Consider the following 27381-nt stretch of genomic DNA (forward strand, 5'->3'; position numbering starts at 1 on the left):
TTGCGGATGATATAGTATTTGTACCGTAAGAAATCTTTATATTGTCTGTATGTCACTGTATGAAATTTAGCGGCATCTAGCGGTTGTGAATTGAAACCACCCCTCCTTTTCGAAGCATTACAGCAGCGGACAAGGATGTTGTCACGTTTTTACTTTACCGATGGAGATAACGTATTTAGTATGCCTGTCCCTATAGTCCATTTACGACTTATCGCACGATGTATAAACTTGACGTGGGTTGTACTATTTTACTAGTACTATTTTAATTTTTGGGTTAACTATCCCGTCCAAGCCGTCTTCCACTACAAGAGCAGAATTTATTTACTTGAACCATACATTTTAGATTCTTTAAAGAATGCAGAATTACATGTATGGCTGGTTAGCGTTTGGTTAGTAATTAAATGTAAATAATATGAATAGCAAATGAAGTGCACTGTTTAAAGAATGCTAATCTGTAGATTTTGCTAATGAAAGACATAAGGAAGAAGATTATAATTGTTAATCTTCACTTTGAACCAACTCACCAAGCAAACTGATTTACATCACTTTGACCTTTACCACAATTAGAGGACATTCCATTGAACTTTACCTCATATATTTAATATATGTCTTGTTGAAGTGTGTTTGAGTTTATTCATTCGATTAGTATGTGTATTACTTCTTTGCGAGGGACATGAAGAACAAACAAATCAATTATTTGCAGGTTGATAAATCGTCACCCAAATTGTACAATGGTGTCAGTCTTATTAAATGTTGTGTTATTTAAACCTCAGAAGCACATATGTTTCTTTGGCCTGTAACTCGGCTCAACAGTGCCGTTCTTTATTTTAACCTCAGGTGATCTGTGCACTCTCTCATGCAGCTGCATGTAATGTTGTACATTCATAATGTCATGTCTGCACATGTTATTCACTTACACAGTTGAGCTGAGCAATGGGATTTTCCTTGATTGCTTTATCATTATTCTAACGTTTCAATTGTGTTAAATCTAAACAAAAAATGTTGCAATTTCTGTTCTACTTTAGCAATCTTAACTTCATATTTACGTGATATTAATCCCTTAACATAATCCATCATGTTATATAATCTTATCTACCTCCGAAATGATTTTTTTCTGGCAAAATATTATAAGCAAGAAATGATCATAGCCTATTTCTCACAGTCCAGTGAAATCTTAATAGATCTACCCTTGTTCCTATCTAAAAATTCAGTTTCACTCAAAATCTTGTCACGTTACAGATATTAAATGCCTTGAAAATGCTTCAAAGTAATTTTATACATCTGTTTTTTATTTTTTAAAGATTTTTTTTTAAAGATTATATATTAAAAAGAGTGATCATATGACAATTTTCAGATTTCCAACCGTAGCTTTTTTGTTAGGGAACAAGAAGGCTTTTTTCAGATTTCACTTCATTTGTGTCACTTTGACACTCCACAATATCGTCATATACTGTTCCCATACCCAGTCGTTGTCATGGGGAGGACCGCTGAACCGGGCAACAGGCACAGATGAGTTTGGAAGGAAACCCAACAATATCCATCTGTTACCTTTAACATGCCAATCTTCAGTCAAGCAGAAGGGTTACACAGAGAGAAATGCTTGTAAATAGAACCCACAATAGAGAGAAGGACAGTTTATTCCTGTGAAGTCCCCATAGTAGTGAATTTGGTTGGTTTGAAGGTGTTGAAGTGTACACTCACAGAGTCTGTGTTAAAACCAGGATGTGAGTCAAGCTTTTTTTGTCTTATTAGTCGCCGTGACTATTCATTGGTAAGGCATGGACTGATTTCACTGTATTTAGTCCACCTCATTGGCTTAACATTTTCCATTCAGTCCAAGAGAATGTTTTACTAATCTGATGTAAACCAACTGCAGTGATGTAGTAGGTCTTTGCACTGTGCCTCTAAGGTAGAAAAAGAAATGCACTGTACTCCTGAAATAGCACACATGTCTCTAGTATGACAGCACTACACTCCCTTCTTAATCGTATGCAAGTGTTGACCTACCTACTGATCTCAGAAATGCTTTTTAAAGGGGTAGTTCACCCAAAATATTTGTCATGAATTACTCAACATTCTTCCAAATATCTTTCTTTGTGTTCATCAAAACAAAGACATTTATACAGGTTAGGAACAACTTGTGGGTGAGTAAATGATGACAGGATTTTCAATTTTGGGTGAAGTATTCTTTTAAATGACCACTGACTGTAGCACACATCGGGTTTATTGGTCTTCATCTTTTTTGCCTCAGACTAAAATCATAGAGCCCATTCAGATTGTGGCATGGGTTTTGACCACCCAGTCCAGTTTCGTACTGCATCACCATATCATTTTCATTTGACTAAATATTAGTTTTACAGAAATTACTGTTTGGATGAAACCAATTGCTTTAGTTGTTTAGAAGCAGGTTTTCTTGGTTTCGAGTGTAACATTTCCATGTCATAGGAAATATCATGGCCATGTTTCAGATTACCGTCTATTAACCAAGTTCTAGGGGTAAATCCATATGTCCTGCCTTCCAACCACATTTGACCAGAAATAAGTATAATTGTTTTAAAAGGTGTCTGTGTGGCCACGATCGTAAATTCAGCGAATGTCAATTACATCGACAATGTACTGCACATTAGGGGGTCTTGTATATTCGAGATTGGTCAGGTGGGCACAATTGTTTTAGATCTTGCTTTGGTCAACTGCTTCTCTCCGGCCCATCCTCCTGTCTTATTTTTCTGCTTCAGTTCACCGCCACTGACTGTAATGCATCTCTCTGCTTCAGATTTGCGTTTGTGTAGGAAAGGGCAAACAGTGCAGTAGGGTGTGGGGGTAAATACAGGGGTTGAGATGGCAGCGTGGAATGTTGTTAGATGACTCAACCTGCACTCAGTTTGCCTGGCATTTATGGTCTTTTAGACAAGGTCTGTTATGGGTAATTTAATACTTGCAGTAAGTATAGACCCATGTACTGTACATGCACCTCTAATGGTGTCTACAGCATAGTTATGTTACTTTTACTTGTATCATAAATTAGATTTTATTTTTAGATTTGTATGTTTAAATTTCAGCAACTTTGGTATATGCTTGTTATTTTATCATTTGATTTGTTTATATTTTGCTATATAAGATTAATACTTTACTTTTTTATTTCAGCTTTTTTATGATTATAATTGTAGTGCTTTCAGTTTTATTTTTTGAGGCAACATGTACATTTTTCATTTAGTTTTAAGTGTTTCCAATAATTTTTAGGTCAATATTTTATTTGATTTCAATGAATTGAAACGTTTTCAAGTTATTAATTTTAGTCAACTAAAATAACATTGGTCTACAGAAACATAACTGTGCAAAGTTGTTATTTTGAGGAATGTCTTAGTGGTTTCCTGTCCATATAATGAAAGTCAATGGGAGCCAATGTTTTTTGGTAACCAACATTCTTCAAAATATTTTGTGAATTGTGAAGTCATTTTTTTCTATTCTTACAATTCTTTCAAAGATTTAGCTGTTTCTGTTGGAGGTGTGGCCTAGCGGTTAGTTATGTGATGCGATAAAAGAATATATTTAGTTTTTTAGAATTTCTACCTATTCACAAATAATAATAACAGTAATGCCGGAGCAAGCAAAAAAACAATAACATCACTTGCCATAACATGCTATGGTATATTTTGCTAATGAATTGTCTATTGCCGTATGTAATGTTTAACATCTACACTGAAAACAGAAAGGCTTACACAAGAATCACTTTGCTAAATAAAAGACTCCGTCATTTCCATCCTCTCCCAGAGCTCCAGCCTCTCGCAGCACGGGGTCCGAGCTGTTGCCGTGGTGACGTTCTAGGTTTCTGAGTTCTGAATTCTCATTACGCCCTTTAGGGTGTCAGTCATTGAGATCTCAGCGGCTGCCATAGTAACACAGCATTCCCAGGTTTAATAAAGATGTGATTATAAAGTCATGCACAGGAATGAGTTTATGCGGTAATAAAGATGATTCATTCAATGCCCTGATGGAAAACTGGAAAAAAGAGACCTGTTTATTAGTATGAGTCTCTTTGGGTGTGAACAGACACCATGATCTCTGAAATGTGCCTTGTTCTTGGGCAAGACAGAACATTGGAATTTGATTGTGAAAAATATGCTATAATATTATTGGTAAAATAACAATTTCTCCATCTGCTTTGGTAACATCATCAGAAAAGACAAGATATTGGATTTTTATGAAAAAAAAATTAAGTGTACTGATAAATCAAAGCATTTTTATGAGAATAACCGGAGCCGATGTTGAGATCACTTAGGGCTTAGATGACTGATGTCAAAGCAGATCAAATTCTCATGACTTTGGTGTACATATACTGTATTTGGACAAGACCCCATTAGTTTTACAGTAAAGATATGTTGAACAGTTTATAGGTTACATTTAGGGCAGCTGATGGATCTGATTTGCACTCAAGCATTTCCCAATGCTCTGCTAATTGCGACCGCTGCATCACTGCAGACTTCTGCTCTTTCACATCAAAGTTGATAGGAATTCTGAACAGATGTTGGATAACATTCGGATTGTGCTGGATGCCTGGCTTATCTGAAACAATGTGGGTCAACAAACATCAGCAGGCTTAAAAAACCCCAGTACTCCTTTTTGTTCATTTCTTTCTGCAGCAAAGTTGCAATGCTGATTCTTCAAAAAGATGAACGTGATGAACATGCTAGAAACAACGTAAAACAACTATGTTGGTTATCATTTTCAGTGAAAAATATTGAATGTAGTTCAAAAAGATTTACAAATCTGTAAATCCGCATTATTATTATTGCGTTATTTAGCAGGATATTACGTGTTGGTAGCCCAAGTCCAGATGATGGAAAACACATAACAAACATGTGCGCTGCAACATGTAGTCGCATAAAACCGAAGTTAATTTTTTTTCCTCTTAAAGTGAGAGCATGCAGGCAAAGTTAAAATGTAACATCCTTGATGTGTTTTTGTTAGGCCAGGGTACATTTCCTACAGCACAGGATTAGGCTACTACACTTAACCAAAGCCCCCACAATGGCAGTTTAGCATTTTAGTTAAAGAGATAAAGTCCATTAGGATAATCCAGGTCAGACTTTCTTACATGCCAATCTCTTGCATGCACCAGAAAAAGCGGGATGAGTGAAGATGTGCATCATCATCCAACTGATCCTGATTCATTTTTTAGCTTTTATGCTTTTTAATAGTGATTTAGAGGGTATTCATTTATAGATGCAAGACTGAAGTTTGTAAAAATAAATCTTTAAAATAATAAATCTTCTGTAGGATCAATCCCTAGATTTTGATAGATTAAGAAATCTCTGGTCAATTACGTTGAGGTTATTACATAGCCGAGAAAGTTTATTGAAGTATTTGTGTCATCCCTTGGGTGTAGATGTTAAACTGTTAGATTAAAACAGCCTTCCCTTCACAGATATTCATCTCTTTGTCTGCGGAGGATACAGTCATGTTATCTTCTTTTGGTGGTTTGTTTGCTAAATGTAATGCAACATCGGTGTCCAGCTAATCCGAATTCATTTCTTATCTGTGTTGGGCTCCATTTAATTAAAGATTAAAGATACTAAACCAATGTGTGTTTTCACACAGAGCAGCTGTGTCATACGTTACTGTTTGATAAACTTGCGATCCATTTCTTCTCAATGTTGAATCCGTATTGAGTAAGATTCAAAGACTCCTGCGTAAGGCCTAATGTTGGGATTTCTTGTTCAACTGATTTGAAACCTTAAAAACATAACGAAATAACTTGTGAAATCATGTTTCAAGGCCGTTCGGCAACATCAGAAACAGCTTTGAAGTCACCATCTATTGACCCGTTGCCTTTGAAGAGGATGGAATAATGTCACCTCTCAAGGAAATGCGACACTTGTTCAAGCAGAATTTTAACTGCTTTTGTAATCTGACATGATGGCCAAAAGCTGTCGAGCAAAGTGTTTTTAACAGAGTAACATTACACACTGTCAGGAATTTGCAGTTTGCAAGGTTTTGTTAACTTTTTAGGTTGTCGTGGTTTTTCATATGTCATGTCGGCCTTTCACACTGCTCGGAGCACTGTAAAACTTTAATGGAGATTCAAACTGTGAATACAGCATGGATTTTTACATTTGACATTGATTGAATTTTGTGTCCTTGTAGTGACATTTTTATTTGCATATTGTTTTTTTCTCAAGATGTTGGGGTTTTGTGTGTGATCTCTAGCAGGGAAGGAAATCATAAGGAATTCCAACTGCACTGGTTTCAATTCCGATTTCCATTACTGTCACAAATTTCATGCGACTGTGTTTTTCCACAACACTGCCACTCCACCTTAAAGGTCCAGTGTGTCATTTTTTTTAGAGGATCTATTGACAAAAATGCTAATTCTATATGATATACATAACTAGGTCTTGAGAAGTCTATAAAGTATGAAGCGTTATGTTTCTATTACTTTAGAATGAGCTAATGCTATCTACACCCCCTTACATGGAATTCGCCATGTTGTTTCTACAGTAGCCCAAAACGGACAAACAGCTCTACAAAGGAAGGGAGCATTTCATGTTGTCAGTAAGCTAACAATGTGTGCAGTCTACAAAGCCATGTTTACAAGAAGGAACATATTTGATGCAAGGCAGGGATGCACCGATACCACTTTTTAAGGATCGAGTACGAGTACCGATATATTTTTTCCCTGGTACTCGCCGATACCAATGCCAGTTGTACAGTTTTTATTTTTATGTGGCGATTTTCTAAGAACAACAAGATGAGACTAATGAACATATCAGCATCTTTACTTAAAAAAAATCATTCTTATGTGCGTATCACAAATTTTGTGGGCCAAACCAAGGACCTAAGCATGCAGATTGCCATGTGTGGGTCGTCAGCATTGATTTTGAAATATTTCCACACTGATAATAGAGTGATCACACCAAACGCGGTAAATCACGCTATTCGCATGTAGTTGGACGCTTGAACATGAGTTTACTCGCTTCATTCGCGCGTGGAATTCGCTTCATTCGTGCGTTAAAATCACGTCATGGGAGGGGCTTCTGTCAGACAGCTCCCGTCTAATTGCGGAATGGCGTACATGGATTTTGTTGAGAGGGTGGCTGCGCATTATGTGCTATGGAAGGCTGAAGATTGACATAGACTCGTTCGGCGCCATGTCTGGGTCCATCAGATCCTGTCTGGGCCAAAGTTCAGATTTTTCAACAATTCACGCGATTCGCACCGCAAGTAGGTCTATCGCATCTTTGCATTGATTTAACATGTAAATCATTCGCGCTTTGTGTGAACACACCATTGTGTCTGTTGCGGCTGGTGTCTCTGTGTGCACTGGAACGTTCTGTCAATTACGTCATGTGAGGTATCGGTCTTTGGTATCGGGGAATTTTTACGAGTACGAGTACATGAGCTTGGTGTTGGGCCTGATACCGGTGCAACCCTAATGCAAGGAATGGTGGTAAAAAATATGACCATGCATCTATCCAGCAGCAGTGCACAGAGTAAAGAAAGATGAGGGTAAAGTGAGCACAATGGGAAGCTGAAGTCTGCTGTGAATGGGAGGAAGTGTTGCACAAGAGGAAGTTGCCAGAGCACCTCCCACACATCACCAGCAGACCACTTGTGCAGACTACAGGCACTACAAGATGGACTGAAAACTGGGTTGAATATTAAATCATAATTAGTATTAAATAAACACTGGTTGTATTTGATGACTTTGGCATTAGTACACTGTTTTGATGGTAAAGGACAAAAACGATAAGAATTCAGGCTTCAGTGTAGTGTGGCATGATTGGCCAGATTTACTTGGAAGGACGTCTAAAGCAAGTCAGGAACTTAAACGGGGAGAATCGCCTCCCCGAACAAACTAGGGTGAGATCTCCTTCTGGGGTTTAGATTATGTAATAATGGGGAGAAAGTTTGTAAGAAACATGAAGGGGAATTGAAATGGGGAAATGTTGTTCGAAAGCCATCGATCGGTACTGTTGCAGTGAATTGAATCTTTTGAATTAACATATTGTTAGTGGGTATTATAAGACTGACTTTATTTTGTATTTTCCCTCTCTCTCTCCACCTCTCATCTGTTTGCAGACTGTTCGTTTTTTCGGCAGGACTTAAGACCTCGGCCGAGCGCCTGGGTAGGCCTCACGTGTGACACTTCTGCTCTTCCGTTGGTAAGAATCTCTACCACATACAGCACATGCAAATGCATTTTAGTCGCATTGCAGTTATTTTACTAAAGCTCTTGTGAAGTCACTGTTCTATTCAAATTAGAAATGAGTTTCTACTTTCTTACCATTTGTTGTGATGTTATTACTTTCGTATTTCTTACTAGTTCTGTCATTAGTTTCTTGTTTCTACTATTAGTTGCGATGCCATTAGTTTCTAGTTTCTTACTGTTAGTTGTGATGTCATTACTTTCTAGTTTCTTACCATTAGTTGTGATGTCATTACTTTCTAGTTTCTTACCATTAGTTGTGATGTCATTACTTTCTAGTTTCTACCATTTGTTGTGATGTCATTAGTTTCTGACTTCTTACCATTAGTTGTGATGTCATTACTTTCTAGTTTCTACCATAAGTTGTGATGTCATTAGTTTCTGACTTCTTACCATTTGTTGTGACGTCAATAGTTTCTTTTTTCTTACCATTAGTTGTGATGTCATTACTTTCGTATTTTTGTTCCATGGAGTGGCTTTGGTAGTACTTTCCTCACAGTCGCTCTGAGGTTTCAGTTCGAAGACCTCACAGGTGCGATAGGCAGGCGCCCAGACTTTAAAAAAGCTATTTCGCTTTTACAATATATTTGATAAAACGATAAAATGGCGACGATGTAACGCAGCTGTTACGTATAGTTACATGGGCATGGAACTATAATCTAATTACTATTTAAGAAATTATAACGCTTTAAATTACTCTGTTACCAAAAATTTTATCAAACTACAGAAATGCGCATTTATTATTAGTTATGATGTCACTGCTTTATAACAGTTAGAGTAAAACAACATGCTATTATTTATAACTCTGATGTCATGATGAGCATTCACAAAAGAACTCTATTTTATGCTAAAAACTAAAATCACATATTACAGCTTCTTTGATGTTGTTGTACAACTTTTGACCAGTTACAACACATCCGGGGTAAAAGATGCAATAGATGCTACTTGTAAACGGCATGAAGTTTGCTTATTAATGTGTGTTTTGCTGTATTTCTCCTTTATAAGCATTTCTCACTAGTGTAGTTTTCAGTTCTGCATTTGTCTGATAACTTTACCGAGCCCAAGCTATCATCTGATTTTGTTGGATTGGGGTGTGTGACATTCTTGATCAATGTTTTGGTATGTGGAGTCTTCCTGCCCTTGATGTGTTGCAGGTGCAGCAGTCTTTGTGTTCATCATTCCTTTTAGCATTTGCAATCGGTTTAAAAAGGAATCCAAAGAGCTTGGGATTCTTAGTTTTGTTTAATTTTTTTCTTCAGACAGTATTGTAATTACTTGAAGAGTTTGTTTTAGTCACGTACCCTTACACTAAACACTAAATAATTCCTTTTCCCAGAAGTGTACCTCATGTTTTTAGTTGATCATGTAGATTTCTTTAGTAATTCTGCTTCTATAAAAGAAAAAAAAGACTTTGCTTTTTCCCTCTCAGTGTAGAGATGTGAACCCAGATTGCGTAACACAGCCATTGCGGAAGTGAATGGCATTGTGGGACATAAAGACTAAAGAGTACTTGAGTAATGAAGCTACCTTTTCCTCTAGGATGACAGCTTATGTAATCGTAGGGTCAGAGTTTATAGAAGTGATGGAGGGCCATCTGAAGCCAAACGAAAAGCTGTTTTGTTGCCTCTTACAATGGACAATGGATGTGCATCAGCCTTCAGGTTGCAAAGCAAAGCTTGCTGTACATTAGAAATACATTATCTTGATAATGATGAAAAAGAGGACTAGGACTTTGTCTGTCTAGACTCTAGAGCTTCTAGAATTATTGCGTAACTTAATATGAAAGGCTTTTTAAACTGCTTTCATTTAATGCATTTCAAGACTTATTTGATTAAATACAGTAAAACTAATGTCTGAGATTTCAACCCACAGAAACAATTGTGGATTTAACATAAAGTCTCCGCCCGCTGTTAATGCTTCAATATATATTTTTTAAACCATGTATTAAAAGCATACAGTGTAAATTATACAAAAATGCATCAACCTTCATTTATTCGAATATAGTTTTGCGTTTTGTTCTTTTGATTTTGAGTTCAACTATGACCAATACATTAAAAATATAAATGTAATTGAAATACAATGATATACTAAATATTTAACCCAAAAGCATTTATTTAAAATTTCCGAATATGTCATTTTAGATGATGCCATGCCGTCACTCTTGTGACTCTTTATTGATTTCTATTAATTTTATTATTTTTGCCCTTAGCCACTTATGTTTATTTATCCTTTGTTCCCATAGATACCATGTCAATCTGGTACGCACTGCCCACTTTGAAATAAAGGACACACCTTTGTGTCTGACATCTCTCTGTAAGCTAAAAGCTATTGCATAAACACACGCAGACACAGTTTCACGATGCAGTGCGTGGCTAGATATGCGTTTGGATTATTCTAGTTCTTGTGACTGCAAGCCAATGAAAACGCCTTGTACTTTTGAGAGGAGATGATGGATTATATTGGTATAGCAGTGCAGCCTGAGGTCATATTTTGACAGCGTCAGCCCCTCCCCTGCATGCCACTGTCTGGTTATGCTGAACATTGCCTCTACAAGAGGATTCTTGAGCTTAATGGGATTTGCTTGATTTCTCTAAACAATTTGTTGTTGGGGATAACTGTATGATTCACGGGTGATTATTTTGAAGTGGCTGAAAGCATCATGCAATATTCCTTTTATTACATACTAAAGTAACTCAAGTTTAAACATTTTTATATGAGTAAGTATATTATTAAATTATTGATATCGAAAATACTATTTCTGGTTATAAGTAAATGTGTGTTGCTGACTTTACAACTTGTTTTTTTCATCTGGGAATGTGCATTGTGATCAGCCGGGCAAACCTTTATGCCACAGTTGCTAACATGTAATAGTTGCTGAAATGTAATGTCCTAAAAACCTTTGGGTCCGTCCATTTTTTTTATTTTATTTGATATTTTATTGCCTGTTAGACAAAAAAGATCACTTTAAAGCCAGTTGTATTACTGTTTGACGTAAAAGGAAGCTGTTATAATTGTATTGTTTATTTTATAAAGGCAATGGGTACATCACAAAACTGCTCGGTATTATCTACTGTGAAATTACAGTAACTTTTTATATACTGGTTTATATCCATTAAAATAGAACATGACTATTTGGTCTAATGTGGTTTTTCTGACATGGTGTTTCTATACTAAAATAGACACAGGTGGTGGGTGTTTATGTTAACATGGTGTGGTATAACAGTGCAGTGGTATTGCTTATTTTGTACAGCAGGTGGCACCATCTGCCAATTTGTAGTACTGAATGTGGATACGTTTTGAGACGAATACAATTGGTGTGTTTTAGGCCTTCCCACCGGTTTTTACTTTATTTTAGTAACTGAAAACCTGATCTGAATCAGACTGCGAAATGGTGTCATCGTCTGTAAAATGATTTGGAAACTCTTGACTTTACACTTGTGGCAGGAAGACGTTGTGAATAAAGCAGTCTTAAACAGCAGCTTCAGAGGAGGCTAAATCTGGAAACATTTGTGTTTCAATATTGGAAAATGATAATATTTGGCAATAGCTGTGCTTTTATGCAACAACATAAAGGTTTATTAGACTTAAACATGAGATGAACGTCAATGCATTTCGTGAGCCAGTCAGCACACTAGACATGTCGATGCAGCAGAAGGGAGGGGAAGGATTAGTTAAATATTTATTGGGTTTTCTCCCCTTTCATTTTGACTGGGTCTTATGCACAGTGCACTTATCGACCATGAATACCACAGGGACAGATTCTTTTAAAGATGGTGTTCATGTACACAGCTCAGGGCCAGAGTAATTCTCTGTTATACGTCTACAGGTTTAGTTTTACATGCTTCAAACTCTGTGGTCCTAGTGGTTAGTGTCACTTCAAGTTCTTAATGACCCTTTCCGGGTCTTTGAAGCAAAAATATTATGGGAAAAAGTTATCTTACCAACTTTGAAACGTCATGTTAGGCTGATATCATCTAGGCCAGGGGTTTCCAAAGAAGAGGTCGGGTGTCGCAAGAGTATTTCCTGAAATCATTTTTATTATTAGGAATAGCATACAGTATTTAATCAATAAGTGTAACAAAACATGAAAATAGTAGTAAAGTTAAAAATAAAACCATGCAAATAAAAAGCCATCAGCCTTTGGAATTTGCTCCCCCTCGATTTTGACCCCTGAGGTCACATTAGCAACCGCATTAGGTTAGTTTGGTGCAGCAAGGCAATTTACAGCTACACGTTCTCATGTGTACGCAGACTATTTTCATGGCTTTAAGTTTAGGATATTTTTATTTGTCGAATTGAAACATTGGTTAATATCGACCAAAGGCAACGCAGGGAGGCCAGCGGAGAAGCGCCGCAGGCAGAAAGGCCATTGTTCTCAGGTACGAAAAGAGGACATTTGATGAAATTTGACCATCTGTAGTTGTAGTTCATGGTTTATGTATGACAAAAAGTTAAATAATGAGTAAATAACTATAAAGTCATTTTATGTGTTGTCATCATGCACTTGCTTGGATAGACCTAATAAGTGCATGTGTGCAGTTGCATGCAATGTTTGTATACTTTAACCACCTCCAAGCAAAGTGGGGGTCTCAAGTCATTGACACTGTTATTTTGGGGTCGCGGTCTGAAAAGTTTGGGAACCCCTGATCTAGGCCAGATATAATGTTGAACTTAAAGTTTTTAGGAATCATTTTAGACCGCTGTTGGAGGTCATGCAGACTTTCTAAACTCTTAAATGTAGCCAGTTTTTAAATTAATAAGTGATAGAAAAAGTCTCCTCAGTCTTTCGGTTGTGGTGTTTCAGAAGGAGAGTGGTTCTTCATAACTAAACTGAATTTCATTTAAAGGTCTTATTCATAATACATTTCCCACTTTTTTGCTTAATTTTTCATTTTCTTGGATTTATTCATTTAACTGACACTTTTATTCAATATATGAATATACATAACTTAGAAATGAGGGAGGATTTAACGTTGACGTTTTTTCACTCAGAAATGTCACATTACATAATGATAGTGGGTTGTGAATCAACTTCATGTTGACTACAAAAATCATTCGGAATTTTAAGAAAGGATCTGATATTTCTCCTAGTTTTCTCTACTTACCCTATTATGACTGTTCATTCTCCTAATATGAGATGATGCTAAATGCACCCTTATTATGATATAAAGTAGTAATTATTTAATTTTGTTTTGATTATTTTGAGTATATTTGTAATGAAGTCTATTTTTGACATTTATATTAGGGAGTGGCACTCTGTGTATGACCTCACTGTCAGCAGAGGGCGCTCTATGCTTAAAAAATAATCTGCTGCCTAGCGCAAACCCACTGCGTGCCATACACCCACCAAAAGATCCAATCTTAGTTTGACAGCGCCCCACCCCTCACGCTCCGCATGTACAGTCATTCTGCATGCTAAAGACTCACATTGAATCAGGAATTTTGAAAGATGCAATGAGCTTTTGATCTTTTTTATGATGCCGAGTACAAATACATTTAAAAAATGTTGGATCTGATAGCAAGCCATCAATAAAAAGTGTACTTATTCGTATCAGTACATGTACATGCGTGTCCCCAATTGTGTTTGAGTGTCACAGCTTCTGTTTGGTCTGTATGCACAGACTAAACCTTCTGTGCCAGTTCTGCACCAAAAGCTTATAGATCTTTGCAGTAAATGGCATCAATACAAATAAAAAGGTTTATTTATGCATTTAATTATATATAATTGATAATTACATTTTCTCGGATTATAAACCCTATGCGCTGCTATTGCAATGCACTACCAACCCCAAAGTTTCATCTGTTGTGTTGTCTAGTTTCACCTGTTCCTGAAATGAATGGTGTGTATGTTTATGCATTGGCATGTACGCTGGTTGTGACACAAACAAACGCTTGAAAGCAGGAAGTTGTGTCACTCCATTCTGTGTTGTGAACTATAATCTTTCCTAAAGCAATCTCGTTCAAGGTTTGACAGAACAAAGACCTTTGAAAGATTACAATAATCTTAGCAGCACCTGAAAGCATCGCGTGTTTGTTGATTTAACAGACTTTGAACAGGCTTAAAATTCCCTCTCCCACATTTCAGATGAGGTGCCCTGTTTTGGCTTACCATATTCGGTTGCCATGGTTTCTAGCTTTGATCGTGAGTGGTACAGTGTAGCCCAAGAGGTCCTATTGTAAGAGAGATTAACCAAAAATTCTGCACTGAACCTCACTTTGGTGTCAGCGTACCACCTACTTGTAAATGATTAAAATATATACATATATAAAGAATGAAATTGTAATCTCAACATGCAGTATGATTCGAGTCCAAAGACTAAAATACTGCTAGCGTGTCTCAAAAATGCTGACATGAAAGCTAGTTTATGTAAAAAAGTCACAGTTGCTATTTGACTGTGTTATTGTTGCAGTAACAGTCAAACCGTCAGCACCAATCATCATCATCCTTCAAAATCCACGCATCCTCATTGGCTATCCTGCAGGTTGTTTTGATGTTTTTGGACATGCCAGAAGAGGACATCACAGCGGCTGTTTACTTCAATGTGGCCAGTGTGGGCGGAGCTACAAATCACAAACAAACACGCACCCCCCACCCGCAACTCATCAAACTACACACGCTTCATTTTAATAATGCGTCACCTCGGCTGGGTGGGGTCAGGGAGGTCATGAATTAAGTGTGTGCCAGGTTTAGGGGTAGATGAAGGATATTTGCTTCCCCAATATTTTGCTGATTGGTCGAGTGTCAGAGGACCGGGCGTGACCGGAGCACAGCTTCTCGACTAATGCGATCTGGCGGCGCGCCCCAGGAAATTTAGGTCAAGTTTAAAACCGCAGACAGGGATGCGAGGTTGCGAGAGACTGACACTGTATGATGCATCACACACACCGATTACTCATACTTACGCAGCGTGCCGCTTTGCGTTCGCTGCCATTTGTGTAAACGACACTTGTGTCAATAAATATCAGTTTAAAGCACACTTGCGTATGTGTTTGGGAGCTTCCATAAATGTCATTTTAGAAAAGTGCTTTATTTATATCCCTTCTGTTCAATTCGACATAATATTTCAGGCTTTATCTCATGCATAAGGGGATTATTGCATACACTCAAATAAGCACACAAAAATAAAAACACACACGCTGCCCTCCCCCTTGAAGCTCCCTGCAGCCGGTTTGCCACTCCACAGCCGTGTCCACGAGGGAGGGAGGGTTTGTTGTTTTTTTTCCCATGGTGCCAGAGCGAACGCGTAGTATAGCCAAGCACGTGTATTACCATGCTGCAGTGCCCCGGCAGAATTCCAGCACTATTTCCAGACTATTTTGTTATTTTGCTTTATTGGGGCACGGGTGATGCATCTCATGGATGTACATTAATGTGTATGGATTTGAACACAACATGTTACTGCCATTTAATGAAACACGTTTCATAATTTGGTGATTTATACATTTAATTTAATTTACAACTTTTTGGTTCCTATCATGAGTACCACTTAAACCACAGGGATTTCATATTTTATGATATTCAAATAATTTATGATTATGCAGTGTAATCTTCCAAACTGGAATGTCAAACATGCACAAAATTCCTCATTAATCAGCATGTTGTGGTTTTGGCGCATTACCTCATCGCAATTCATGTATTCGTAAATCGGACTACGGCTCCAGTGCCCCCATCTTACCTCCACCCCCCGCCCGTCTTCTGATTGGCTGTCGGCTTGTTTTTGGTAGCACCAGCTTTTTTCAACTCCATGGATACAGTGAAGTGCAGGAGGACTTGCGTGCAGCCAATCAGGATGCAGTAGTGAATTGTAAGTGCCCAGCGGGCTTAGACAATCCCCCTCGCCCCCCTCCTATCCCATATCCCATCGTAGCTCTTCTCCTCCAGCACGCAATCTCCCAGTAGGAGGCTTCCAAAAGAAAACAACCAGGTCAGAGCCTCTCCTCTGTCGGAAAGAGCTTGTGAGGGGAGCTCGCGTGGACCCTTCATGGGGCCGCTGTGCATGAAGCCAAAAGGGAAATACTCAGTTCCTAATTTTATCTGCACCTCTGTAGGCGTCGCTCTTAATTTAGTAGGTCCATATAGCTGGTTGTTGGTGGAAGAGGTTTTTGGGGGTAAATACTAGTACCTTGATACAGATCGCCTTTTAACATTTGCCACTGTTAGTACACGCAGGAATCTATAGATATTCACGCTCTCAGTTCATCTTTACCGTACACGATTTCTTTCTCTGTCTGGTAGGTGTAGATGACAAGCCAATTAACTGAAGGTAATCCGGGATTGAGCGAGCGCGTACAGGTCGGCCGGGTTCCTTGCGTTAAATCTTTTTTCCAAAACAATCCTAGTCAGTGAGGGACCTTAAATTTTTTCTAGTCATTGTCAAAAAGCAGGCAAACAAAATGTGCTAACGTTACCTAGCATTAGAAATGCGGTCAGGAGGATCTTTCTGCCTCCTTCTAAGATCCGCCCACAAAAACGTGTCACAATGTTTACTAACATTAAAGGCATCTCTTATTATATGTTCTCCCTATTAAATTTAATTTCAAAATGTATCTGTATCTTATTTTTATTATTTTACGGTACATAAACAGTATGAGTGTGTTGACATGGCTGTCCTTGGAATGACAATGTTGTAGGGAGCAGTTAGGTGGGATATGGGGTTGGCATACTTTACAGCAGCGGGCACGCGTTGGCATGACTTGGATTCAGGTCCAACAGTGAACAAGTTTGCACACGCAGTACAGATGGGTGCAGTAATATACACCCTTTATATTTTAGATTTACTAAAGAGAATGTAAGTGGTGTTCTGGGTGGTTTATAGGAGAAATTGAATGACAGCTTATACAGTGTTTTGGGTGGAAACTTATAATGCTAAAATCCTTTTGTGGCTTAACTGGTATTGACAGCAAAAGCCTGTAATAATACAGTATATACTTCTAGGGTGTTGATCGTCACATTTATATATCAATCTCAACGTCTTTTGCTTGCCTGCCACACCTAAACAAATTTTTTATTTTGCTCTTCAGTCCAGCTGTTTCCATTAGATCGGTCATCTGACCTTGAACTCAAATCGTGATCTCAGCTAAACCCTGACCTCCAGATTATCCTCAGAGTGGCTTTAACCTGTCGCTGAACCTCACGTGTGTTCATCTGGATTGTCTCTCTCAGAAAGAGCCTGGACAGATCTTTGCCCCATCACAAAGATGTGTGTTAGAATGCTTTTGATCTGTGATCTTACTATCAGCAACTTCCTGAACCTGATCAAGACACACACGGTCTCGGTTCCGAATCGTACCTGTATGCAACCTCACCTGTGTCACTTCTCTTCAAATCTCTCACGACTTATGTCTCTACCTTCACTTTCAGACACACGCTCTTTCCATCTGTCTATTCACCTGTCTGCTTGTTCACATCTTGACTCTCCACCTGTCATCAGGTTGTCTTCTGTCGCTGCTCATGTATGTTACTCTCTTCATTCTGTCGCTCCCGGTTGCTGGTCTGAACAGGAATCTACCGGAGATCATACACTTGGAATTGTAACCGCCCGTCGTCCCAAAACAAAGCCTGAGAGGATAGTTCGTCCATCTTTTCTCCTTTATGTTGTTCGAAACCTGTACACGACTTTCTTATAATTATAAGAAAGCTTATAATTATCATTAAATATTCATAACGCACTAACATTATATCCTGTATATAGGTCTTTTAATGTTGAAACGATTAGCAATGTTGGAAATATAGAAAAATACATAAAAACTGCATTTAAACCTGTGTGAAGCGAAATTATACAAACACCAAAGAAACAAAACAAAACTAACAAAACCCAACATGTATTGACAGTCTTTGATATATGGTTATCTTGATGTTTAGTTTGACGTGTTCTTGATAAGAAAAACAAGCATATGAGTCTATTTTACTCTGGTGAAAGTCTGTCACCAGAGTAAACAAAACCCAGATTTGACAAGAATATCTGGCTTTATTGATTATAATGTTGATAATAGATAAGGTAAACAGGCTTGAAACCTCAATGCTGACTTTTTATTGATCCTATAAACAAAGACACAGCCATTGTAGTGCTTGTTGTCCTGTTTATTACGTGACCGTCATCTGAGCAAGATATTTACCAATCCTGCTGATCAGTGTCTCTCTGGTTTAGCTTTGCATTGCATTTGCATCAATAAATAAAATCAACCGAGGTGGCCTGAATTACAGCGCATTTAAAAACAAACAAAAAAAAACATTACAACCCTATTTGAAGTTCTTAGGAGGAAAATGCAGGCTTTAGGTATGGAAAAAAGTCCCAGTCTTATGCTAAGGCCAAACTTATTAACATTAGATGCTGTGAAATGTACATTTTAATATTTCAAGATGTTGAAATCAGCATTAGTTAGCCTAATATATTTCTAACGAACGAACAACCCCCCCGAACGTTAGGGTAGTAAGTTTATGAATCATTTAATACTACGTTGGTATTTTTATATGAACTTATACTATACAAGTATTGTTAACGAAATATGAGGCTCGTGTTTTTAAGACATTTTAATATGGTGATGTGAGCCGAGCATCATACGTGATCCGACAGGCCGCCGTGTGTGAACTTAAAATATTTAAACTAGCTTGTGATTTGACTGAACAAAGATTTAGGAACACATACAAATCATTTTTTATATTTTCTGTATAATAAAAAGTCATTACAGATAAACTGAAGAAGCGTTAAATGAGACATGGCAATTTTAATCCTGTGGTGCAGTTTTTTATTCTTATGGAAAATATAAATATCCGATTAGCATTTTTAATTTTCGAATGATTATTGCGGATTGAATATTCAAACATTTGTGAACATCCCTAGTTCATACAATGAAAGTAAATGGGTTTCAGTGTTGTTTGGTTACCAACCTTCTTCAAAATATCTTCTTTTTGTGTTCTGAAGAAGAAAGAAAGTCATAGATGTATGAAACGACATGAGGGTGAGCAAATGATGAAAGAACATGATGTTTATATTATGATTTCCATAAATTTCAATAATTGGTGGACTTGATGATGTCACACTCCCAGTGCATACAACAATTCTGACTCCATCCTCTCTGGATTATTACAAATATTGACAAAATGATCTGTAAACTGATATTTTGTACTGACACACACTACAGCGAGAGATATAAATGGCTATTTTTAAACCCAAAAATGGTTTGAAACCAGCTAAGGACTTTTGCACAGTACTGTAATTTAATATTAGTATTAATGCTAAATAATCATAATAGTCTAGTTTGATATTTTTCGTCCTAGCGCTACTTGCGGATAAATGAAAAACACTGCCAACATAATTCACTTTAATGTTCACATTCGCGCACACCTGCAAAAACAAGCGACACTCACATTCATTATAATAGTGAAGGGGTGACTGTTTATCCTGCACTTTCTAGATTTGCATTTCTTTTAGTGTCCCATCTTACCGCCATCCATGATTATATAACACCCGCACACAAACAAGTCTGTGACCCACATCTAGACGCCTGCATGCTCATGCATGTGTACTCATACCCCTCTCCCTTTTCACCAGAGGCATTATGGGTAATGCACGGCTGTTTGTATGGCCTAGAATGACCTATCCCTCTCGTTTGCACTCTGCTTCTTTCATCATCTGCTTCCATGAGCTGAATGTAAACAAAAGGCTTTCTTTTAATGTGTCTATCAGCCTTTTTCTAGGATGCAGATGTCATATAAATAAACAATAGTTAATGTTAACACACTGTAGGGATTCGTGTAGCTGTTTGTTATTTAATACATGGTATTTTGATCTCACCTGCTAGATGTAGACAGGGTGTGGATGATGTGACACGCGTGTAATTCGTATTAGAGGTTAAGGAGGATCAATCGCTCTCTCTTTCATGTTTTTATCTCTTTCATTCTGTTGGACTTTGAAACGTTGTTTGCTTTTATGAAAAATTCTGAGTTTTAGTAAAGGCAAGTTCAAGTTGATGATGTTTTTATTGTGTATTTTTCAAGATGTTTTTCCTCTGTAGCTTGTTTTCAGATAGTTAGGTTCCTTGTTCATGGCATTGCTTTAAGATGTAAAAGGGATGCTAGTGACCTCTTATTTTGATTGACAGCATCTCAAACTGTGGTTCATGAGGGCAGGTGAAGCTGCTGAATGCTGAAGAGACGTTGATGTATTAATGTGGGCGGTCATATTTATTATCATGTTTTTGAAGCACAGGTTTCATAAATATCCTGGGTGGACTGGAGCGAGAACGCTGGCCATTGTGAGTGTTATGAGAGCATGTCCACATATTTTGGTACATTGGATCGTTGTTTTTTTCGTTGTAAGTAAGGGAAATTCATTTTACTGAATTTTAGTGAAGTGAACCTGACTTTTTAAAGTTTGCATTTATAGAAGAGCGTTTTGACCCTTTGACCTCATGTCTGTCCCAGTGACTTCACTAGCTAGCTTTTCTTTACCCTTAAAAATGCGCAAACTGAAATAGCCCAATGAAAACACGTCAATTTCGCAAAAACTACCAAATATCGCATGATGTGTATTTTCAGGCACTACGATAAAGGCACATTTCACAAAACTGCAATGAAAACAACTTTTGTCACATTTACAAGTCACATGGCGTACGGAAAAGTCACATGACCATTCGCGAAACATTTGGAAAAATAGCATGTAAAGAATTAAATTAAAGGGATAGTTCACCCAAAAGTTCTGTCATGAATTACTCGCTGTCTAGTTGTTTCAAACCTGTATACATTTCAAGATATTTGGATTAATGCTTGTAACCAAACAGTTATTGGACCCCATTGACTATCATATTAGAAAAAATACAATGGTCAAAACTGCCCCAGAACTGTTTGCTGTCCTACAGTACATTCTTCAAAATATCTTATTTTGTGTTCAACACAGTAATTTTTCTATTGTAAATAAATATGGTTTGGTTGTTTACAAGAATTCTTCCAAATATCTTTCTCTGTGTTCATTAGAACAAAGACATTTATACAGATTTGTAACAAAGCGAAGGTGAGGTTTTATTTTTGGGTGAACAATCCAGTTATATCTTATATGATGGCCCAAATCTAGGAAAACAAATGAGTGCAGTATAGAGATTTATTAGTTATTTGACATTGGGCATCTTCCTCTGCTCCTCTACTGTGACCTCTTATTGACGCTTAGAAAATATTGCTTACGTTTTTCACAAATCTGTAATGGAAACCTGGCTACTGTTATTTGATGAAACTAGAAATGCAAAAGACACTGTTGACACACTGTTTACCCAAGTGTATTGATGGGGTTTTTACCCTCTAGTCTACTTCCTTAATCTTGACTTTGAAAGCCTAGGGCCCCTCAATAAGGAACTAAACGTGAGCGGTAGGCATGACATGCACAGTTGGCATTGGTCACCAAAGCACAGGGATTCCGGTAACTCTTTGTGTGTGCCGAGGGAGGGAGGGAGGCTACAGAACTGACATCTGGTGGTCCGGGGCCTTGCACAGGAAAACCACTACGTCTGGAGAGTGAAAACTGTGGGGTAAACTGAACAAGGGAGATGCTTTCTTGACTGATACCAGGAGATTACTACCCCCATGATTAAGTCATTTATCTCCACCATAATCTGACATGAATCATTTCTAATTGTTTTAGCTAACCTTTATCCCTCTCTCTGTTTCAGGTACGTTGTCATGGGGAACCTCCTTAAAGTCTTGACATGCACAGATCTTGCGCAGGAGCCCAACTTTTTCCTCGATTTCGAAAGTAAGATATTTCCACCCATCTCCTGAACCTTCTTCAGTTATCTACAGTGCATAAAAAACATTGTTTCCCTTGTTTTTCAATTTAGTCAACAGTAATAGTCGACACAACCCTTTTCTGCGCTGCACTGTAAGCAGGGCTCCCTTAGGGGGGTTTCACACTTGGGTCCTCTTTAAAAGAACCAAACTCAGACCCCTTTGAGTTGGACCAAGAGGTGGACCAAATGAAAAAGGACTGAGTTCTTTTTATGTTCACACTGTCTCTGTCCCTGAAAGAGGACTAGGATCCTTTCGTTCCACTTAAGCAGTAATGTGGACTCAGACCTCTTTACGTTCATACTTTATGTTCGAACATTTACCATGGGTTTATTGTAGTAAATATAGTATAAATTAAAATATAGTAAACGTTAGCAGTTAGTAAGAGTTTGTGCACTGTGAAAATGGACTGAATGGCGAATTAACTAAAACTGCAATGCTATATTGAAGATCATGTGTATAAAAAACAGACAAATATGTACAATGAATAAACACAGAGCTCTGCATTCCAGCCTGAACCCCAGAAATAGGACCGGCCTTCGGGACAGTTTGTTAAAACGTGAGCCGGGCATCGGGCATTTTTCACAGTGCCATGCTCAATTGACATTGTCCCCACTCCCAGTCGTATCACTTTAATATCCAGAGTGTTTCTGAGTTAAACAGCACAGAGTAATTTTAAGTTTGCGATTTATTAAGTTTTCAACTTTATGCGCGCAAAAGCAGCTTATGATATTAAAGTAACACCAGAGCAATTAACAAAAGGCACTTTCTCCCAAAGTGCACGCCAATAGGTCTGTGCAACAACAACAAAATCTCAAATAAACAGATGAAAAACTTTGTCAATATATACTCAAAACTTTTGTCTAAACTAACGTAATAAAGAAACGAAACAAAATATAATTAACTATTATTAACAAAACCATTTTAATAGTTTTAATAGTCTCATTCACATCATTCATTTAAATCTGCGCTCCAGCAGAGTTGTTAATCAAACTAAAAACATACAAAAAAAGACTTCTCACAGTTTTCTAGATTAACTTGATAAAGGAACTAAACGAAATAAGAATAATTGCCCTTAAAACAAACACTAAACAATTTTAATGACAACCTGTGTTATGCAGATTAAAAGAAGAAAAAAACCCGATCTGTCGGACTCGGTGTGAGAATTCTGATAAGCATTGTTGGACAACGGCCGTTCTAGATTCTACATTGGAGGCCCGTGCAGGGCTCTACACTTGTATATGACAGACGGATCTCTAGTGATCAGATTTTAAATGTGCGATCATAGATGCTTTAAGGATTTACGCAGCTCTCTTTCAGTTTTATTATGCGCTCCTCCGACGCCCTTTATTTCTTTATAAGCATCATTTGCACTTTGAATTAGCGCTTTACATCTTTAACATTTCTAAGAGCTTTAATGAGCTGTCCAAGATAAGAAAAAATGTGACAATTTACACGCGGATCACTTTACGCGTGCGCTGTACTTATCAGGAGAGAGGGAGAATCGAACAGGAACAGTAAGGGAGCCTAGAGCGGTTTGTGTTCACATTGCATGTTTTTAGCGAACCGTACCATTAGCCAAAAGCTGACCGTACCCAGACCACCTCTTGAGATGGTCTCGTTTCGCTTTCAGGGGGTCTGAGATCGTTTGCAGTGTTCAGATATGGGCCAAAAACCCAGCGAACCGTGCTCAGGCCCCTGAAATGTGAAAACTTGGCTATGACTTTTATAGGGGGATTTATTAACTTTGTGGGGACTTACAGAAAGACTACAAACCTTTATTTAAGACAAACAATATGGAAAGAATATTTAACACAGAAGATTAATTAACATATACGTTAATATCGAGAGAACAGCTGTATATATAAAACAGAGACTCACACTTTACTGTACAGTCAAAGCAGCGCGTCAAACCTGAATTGCAACTCGCGCTTTACAACTGTCCAGTCCCTGTAGAACAGCTTTAAACAGAGGTTCAAGTTCAGAAATAAACAACTGCACATAGGCTGAGATGTAATCCATATTTATCGATAATGTATTGAAAATGTGAATTAAAATATAGAGTTTTTTATTTTCTGTGGTGTCCTGCACCACCGGGGGTCTCTTCAAGTACCACTAGTGGAACGCGTGCCACAGTTTGAGAACCCCTGCTTTAGAGAAAGAGTCTATCTCACGTCTGATGTTGGAATGTTTAACCACAGTACCATAAAATTGAATTCTGAGAGACTTGGCGTAGGCCATTTCCCGCTCGCCAAATAAAATGCCAGTTCCCCTTGGGTGCACAAGTGGTGGAAATCTCAAGTTTTGGACTTGATACGATCTTAAACTCTCTTTCCCTTGGGAATAGTTTGTGAAGCACACATAATCTGCTGCCATCTCATTTGTTTGTGCCAAAGGTTCATTTCGGAGCAAGGAAGGTGAATGAACCAAAGGGAAGTATACAGAGAGTGTTGAGAGAGTGGAAAACAAAAGTTTCCAGGCTTTTATTACCCCTGCCCGCAGAACATCTCCACCCTGACAGTGTTTGCCTCCGTTTTTAGTCGCTTTGCAGCTCTTCTGCAGAGACACAGGGGGTGATATGGAGTCGAGTTCAAATTTTACATTGGTGTCCCCATGAATCAGGTTGACCTCTATAAGAACCGTTCCTAGGGATTTGTGCAACGGTTATGTGACGTTCATAGAACAGGCGGGAGAGCGAAGCAATACGAGAGAAATGCAGCAAACGTATGAGCTAAACAAGACTCTTGATGTGTGGCATTTCAGTGTGTAGTGTGAAAGGAGGTGGCTCTTAATTTCGTAAATTGCTGTAGTTTAAAGCTGCCAATGTCTCATTGTGGTTTCTCTTTAGATGTGGGCCTGAAGTTTCCACCATTTAAAATTCCACATTCTGCCTTTTAAACATATGAAAACAGCTGTGGAGTTGTGAGTCAGATGCTCTCTAACCTCCCATTAAGGCACCGTTTAAGTGATATTTAGGTAACACTTTACAATAAGGTGCTATTTGTTAACAGTAGTAAATGTATTCGGTAACAATGAACAATTTAGTTTTTCGGCATTTATTAATCCTTGTTATTGTTATTTAATGTCAATTTAGTTATTCATGTTAGTACATGGTGCAAAAACTAATGTTAACAGACACAACGTTTGATTTTTAAAATGTAAATACTGAGATTTACATTGAGTCAGATTAATAAATGTCATAGAAGAATTGATCATTGTTAGCTAATGAATAAAAATAAAAATTGGTCGACTCCAAACTGTAACGCTTTTGTCTTGTGTGGAACAAAAACAGAGATGCTTGGCAAAAGTTTGACTCTGTTTTGACATTGACAATGGAAAAAAATCATAAAAGTATCAGAAAGTAGTCAAGAACATCAGGAACAGACTGTATTTAAATTTATAAGCTAAAAAGATTTTAAAAGACCAGTTCCTGAGTTGTATCCGCCTCAGACCTCACGCCCATGGACCGTTGGCTGAACGTCTGATGCATAAGGCACACTGTGCTGGAAACACTTCAGCAAGTTCAAAGTCTGCATCTGATTGGTTGAATTCCACAGGATTTCCAGTAGACGTGCATGTCGTATTCTTTAACGGTCAGCTCGGAAAAACCCTGAAGCCGTCTGAATGAAGAAGCTGTCGTGTTTACATCAGTTGCAATAAGAATTTATCACAAACTTAAATTCTTAAAAGTATGGACAAAGGCATAAAAGTAGTTGTTGCTGTTAACTTTTGACAGGTTCATGAATGTACAGCGGTCTGTTTGGGACATTTTGGGCTTCTAAACATGAGCCTACACGTAACAAAACTATAAGAAATATGATCCTGAAAATTCTTTTATTCAGTGTACCGTGCAGAAAAATGTATAGGTTGATAGAAAAGTCACCCAAATGTTATACTATCTAGTTAATAGATCAAATGATATCTAAGTAACACCGTTGAAGTGTCAGTAGGTAGAAAGTTTCTTTGTTCTTTCCATTTATTCCAACTGGGATGTTATTTTGAAAGGAGGAACGCTCAGATCACATTCATGAGTAGCATTTATGCAGAACATTTGCTCTTCATGTGTCAAACACTTAGGTGACCTTGTAAGACCTTTTGATTAAAGACCTTGAAGCTCCTCGATTCATTTGCTTTTTTCTTTCCCTCTCTCTCCAGATGCCCAGCCCACAGAAGCCGAGCAGGAGACGTGGGAGGAAGTGGATGTGGTCCTAAAGGATGCGTTGGGAATACTCGACGAACTACAGGCGTATAAAGGCGCCGGGCAAGAGATACGAGAGGTACACACGTGTTCTCGTGATATCAAGAAAAATACAGAGACATTTCTGATTTCATATTATACTATAGTCTTGATGTGCATATTCACACAAAATAAGTTGAAAGGGTCAACATATGTACATTTTTTTGTGCTTGTGTGATTGAAATTCTGTATTTTGTTCAATCACGATTCACTATGAGAGTCAGGGTGATTGATGCCGTTACTACGGATACTGTTGCTATACAGAGACAGTTGCCATGGTGAGGTGTCCTGTGCAGAATGAAAGTGAATGTTTTTGGTTTCCTTTTTGTGATTCACTCAAAAGGATGTGGCGCATTCCTTTTGATGTCAGAACACTCAGTAATTATTTTAATGATCCGTGTTTATTTGAAAACTGAACTGAAGAGCGCGCCGAGGCACCAAAAGTAAACATTGACTAGATGTTTTGTCCGGTGTCATAGTTGAACGCAAAACGAATAAACCAAAAACCTCACATCATTTACATCCGCAAATTGCTACCCTTTACTGAAAGAAACACATAAGTTCAAAACCTCCTACATACACAATTGTAACACAAACTCACTCTGTTATAAAATATCACGTCCTGTCTTGACTGTGTGTTTATAACTCGCCAGATGTTGTATTATGGTAATATTATGATTTTTTTTTGCAGGCAATCCAGAATCCCAATGATGAGGCGTTACAAGAACATGCGTGGGCTGCTGTAGTGCCGCTTGTAGGCAAACTGAAGAAATTCTACCAGTTTTCACAGAGATTAGGTACATTTTTGTTTAATAATAGTTATGAAAAAACATTTAAAGCCATATTACACCCAAATATGACATTTTATGTTTTAAGCCAAAGAAAAATCAGATACACAATGAGAAAATTTGACAAACATTTTATCAATTGTGTTATTGATGTGACAATTTTGGGCAAAAATTATAGAAATAAATTCTCAGATTATGTATTTTTCACCACTATATCTGTTTATATTGTACAAAACACCTAATTATAGAAAAATGTCAGTATATGCTTAAGTTTAGAGAAAACATACTATAGGATTTCTGTGAATTAAAATTACAAACCAGAAGCAATAACACCCGACAAATGGAGAAGTGCTCTTCATAAAATAGTTATTTTATT

The 27381-nt window shown here is 37.7% G+C and overlaps 1 protein-coding gene across 2 annotated transcripts in view; it reads left to right on the plus strand.

Annotated features, from left to right (window-relative positions):
- Positions 1–27381, plus strand: part of fam49bb (family with sequence similarity 49 member Bb) — a 41551-nt gene that overhangs the window by 4774 nt on the left and 9396 nt on the right. For both annotated transcript variants that reach the window (XM_079488363.1, XM_079488362.1), the window contains exons 2-5: positions 8080–8162; positions 21866–21948; positions 26136–26257; positions 26909–27014. In XM_079488363.1, coding sequence (XP_079344489.1) covers positions 21876–21948; positions 26136–26257; positions 26909–27014 — 301 coding nt within the window. In that variant the 5' untranslated portion in view covers positions 8080–8162; positions 21866–21875. The remainder of the gene's footprint in view (positions 1–8079; positions 8163–21865; positions 21949–26135; positions 26258–26908; positions 27015–27381) is intronic.

This window comes from Barbatula barbatula (genome assembly GCF_947034865.1).
Source record: "Barbatula barbatula genome assembly, chromosome: 23".
Taxonomy (NCBI): Eukaryota; Metazoa; Chordata; class Actinopteri; order Cypriniformes; family Nemacheilidae; genus Barbatula; species Barbatula barbatula.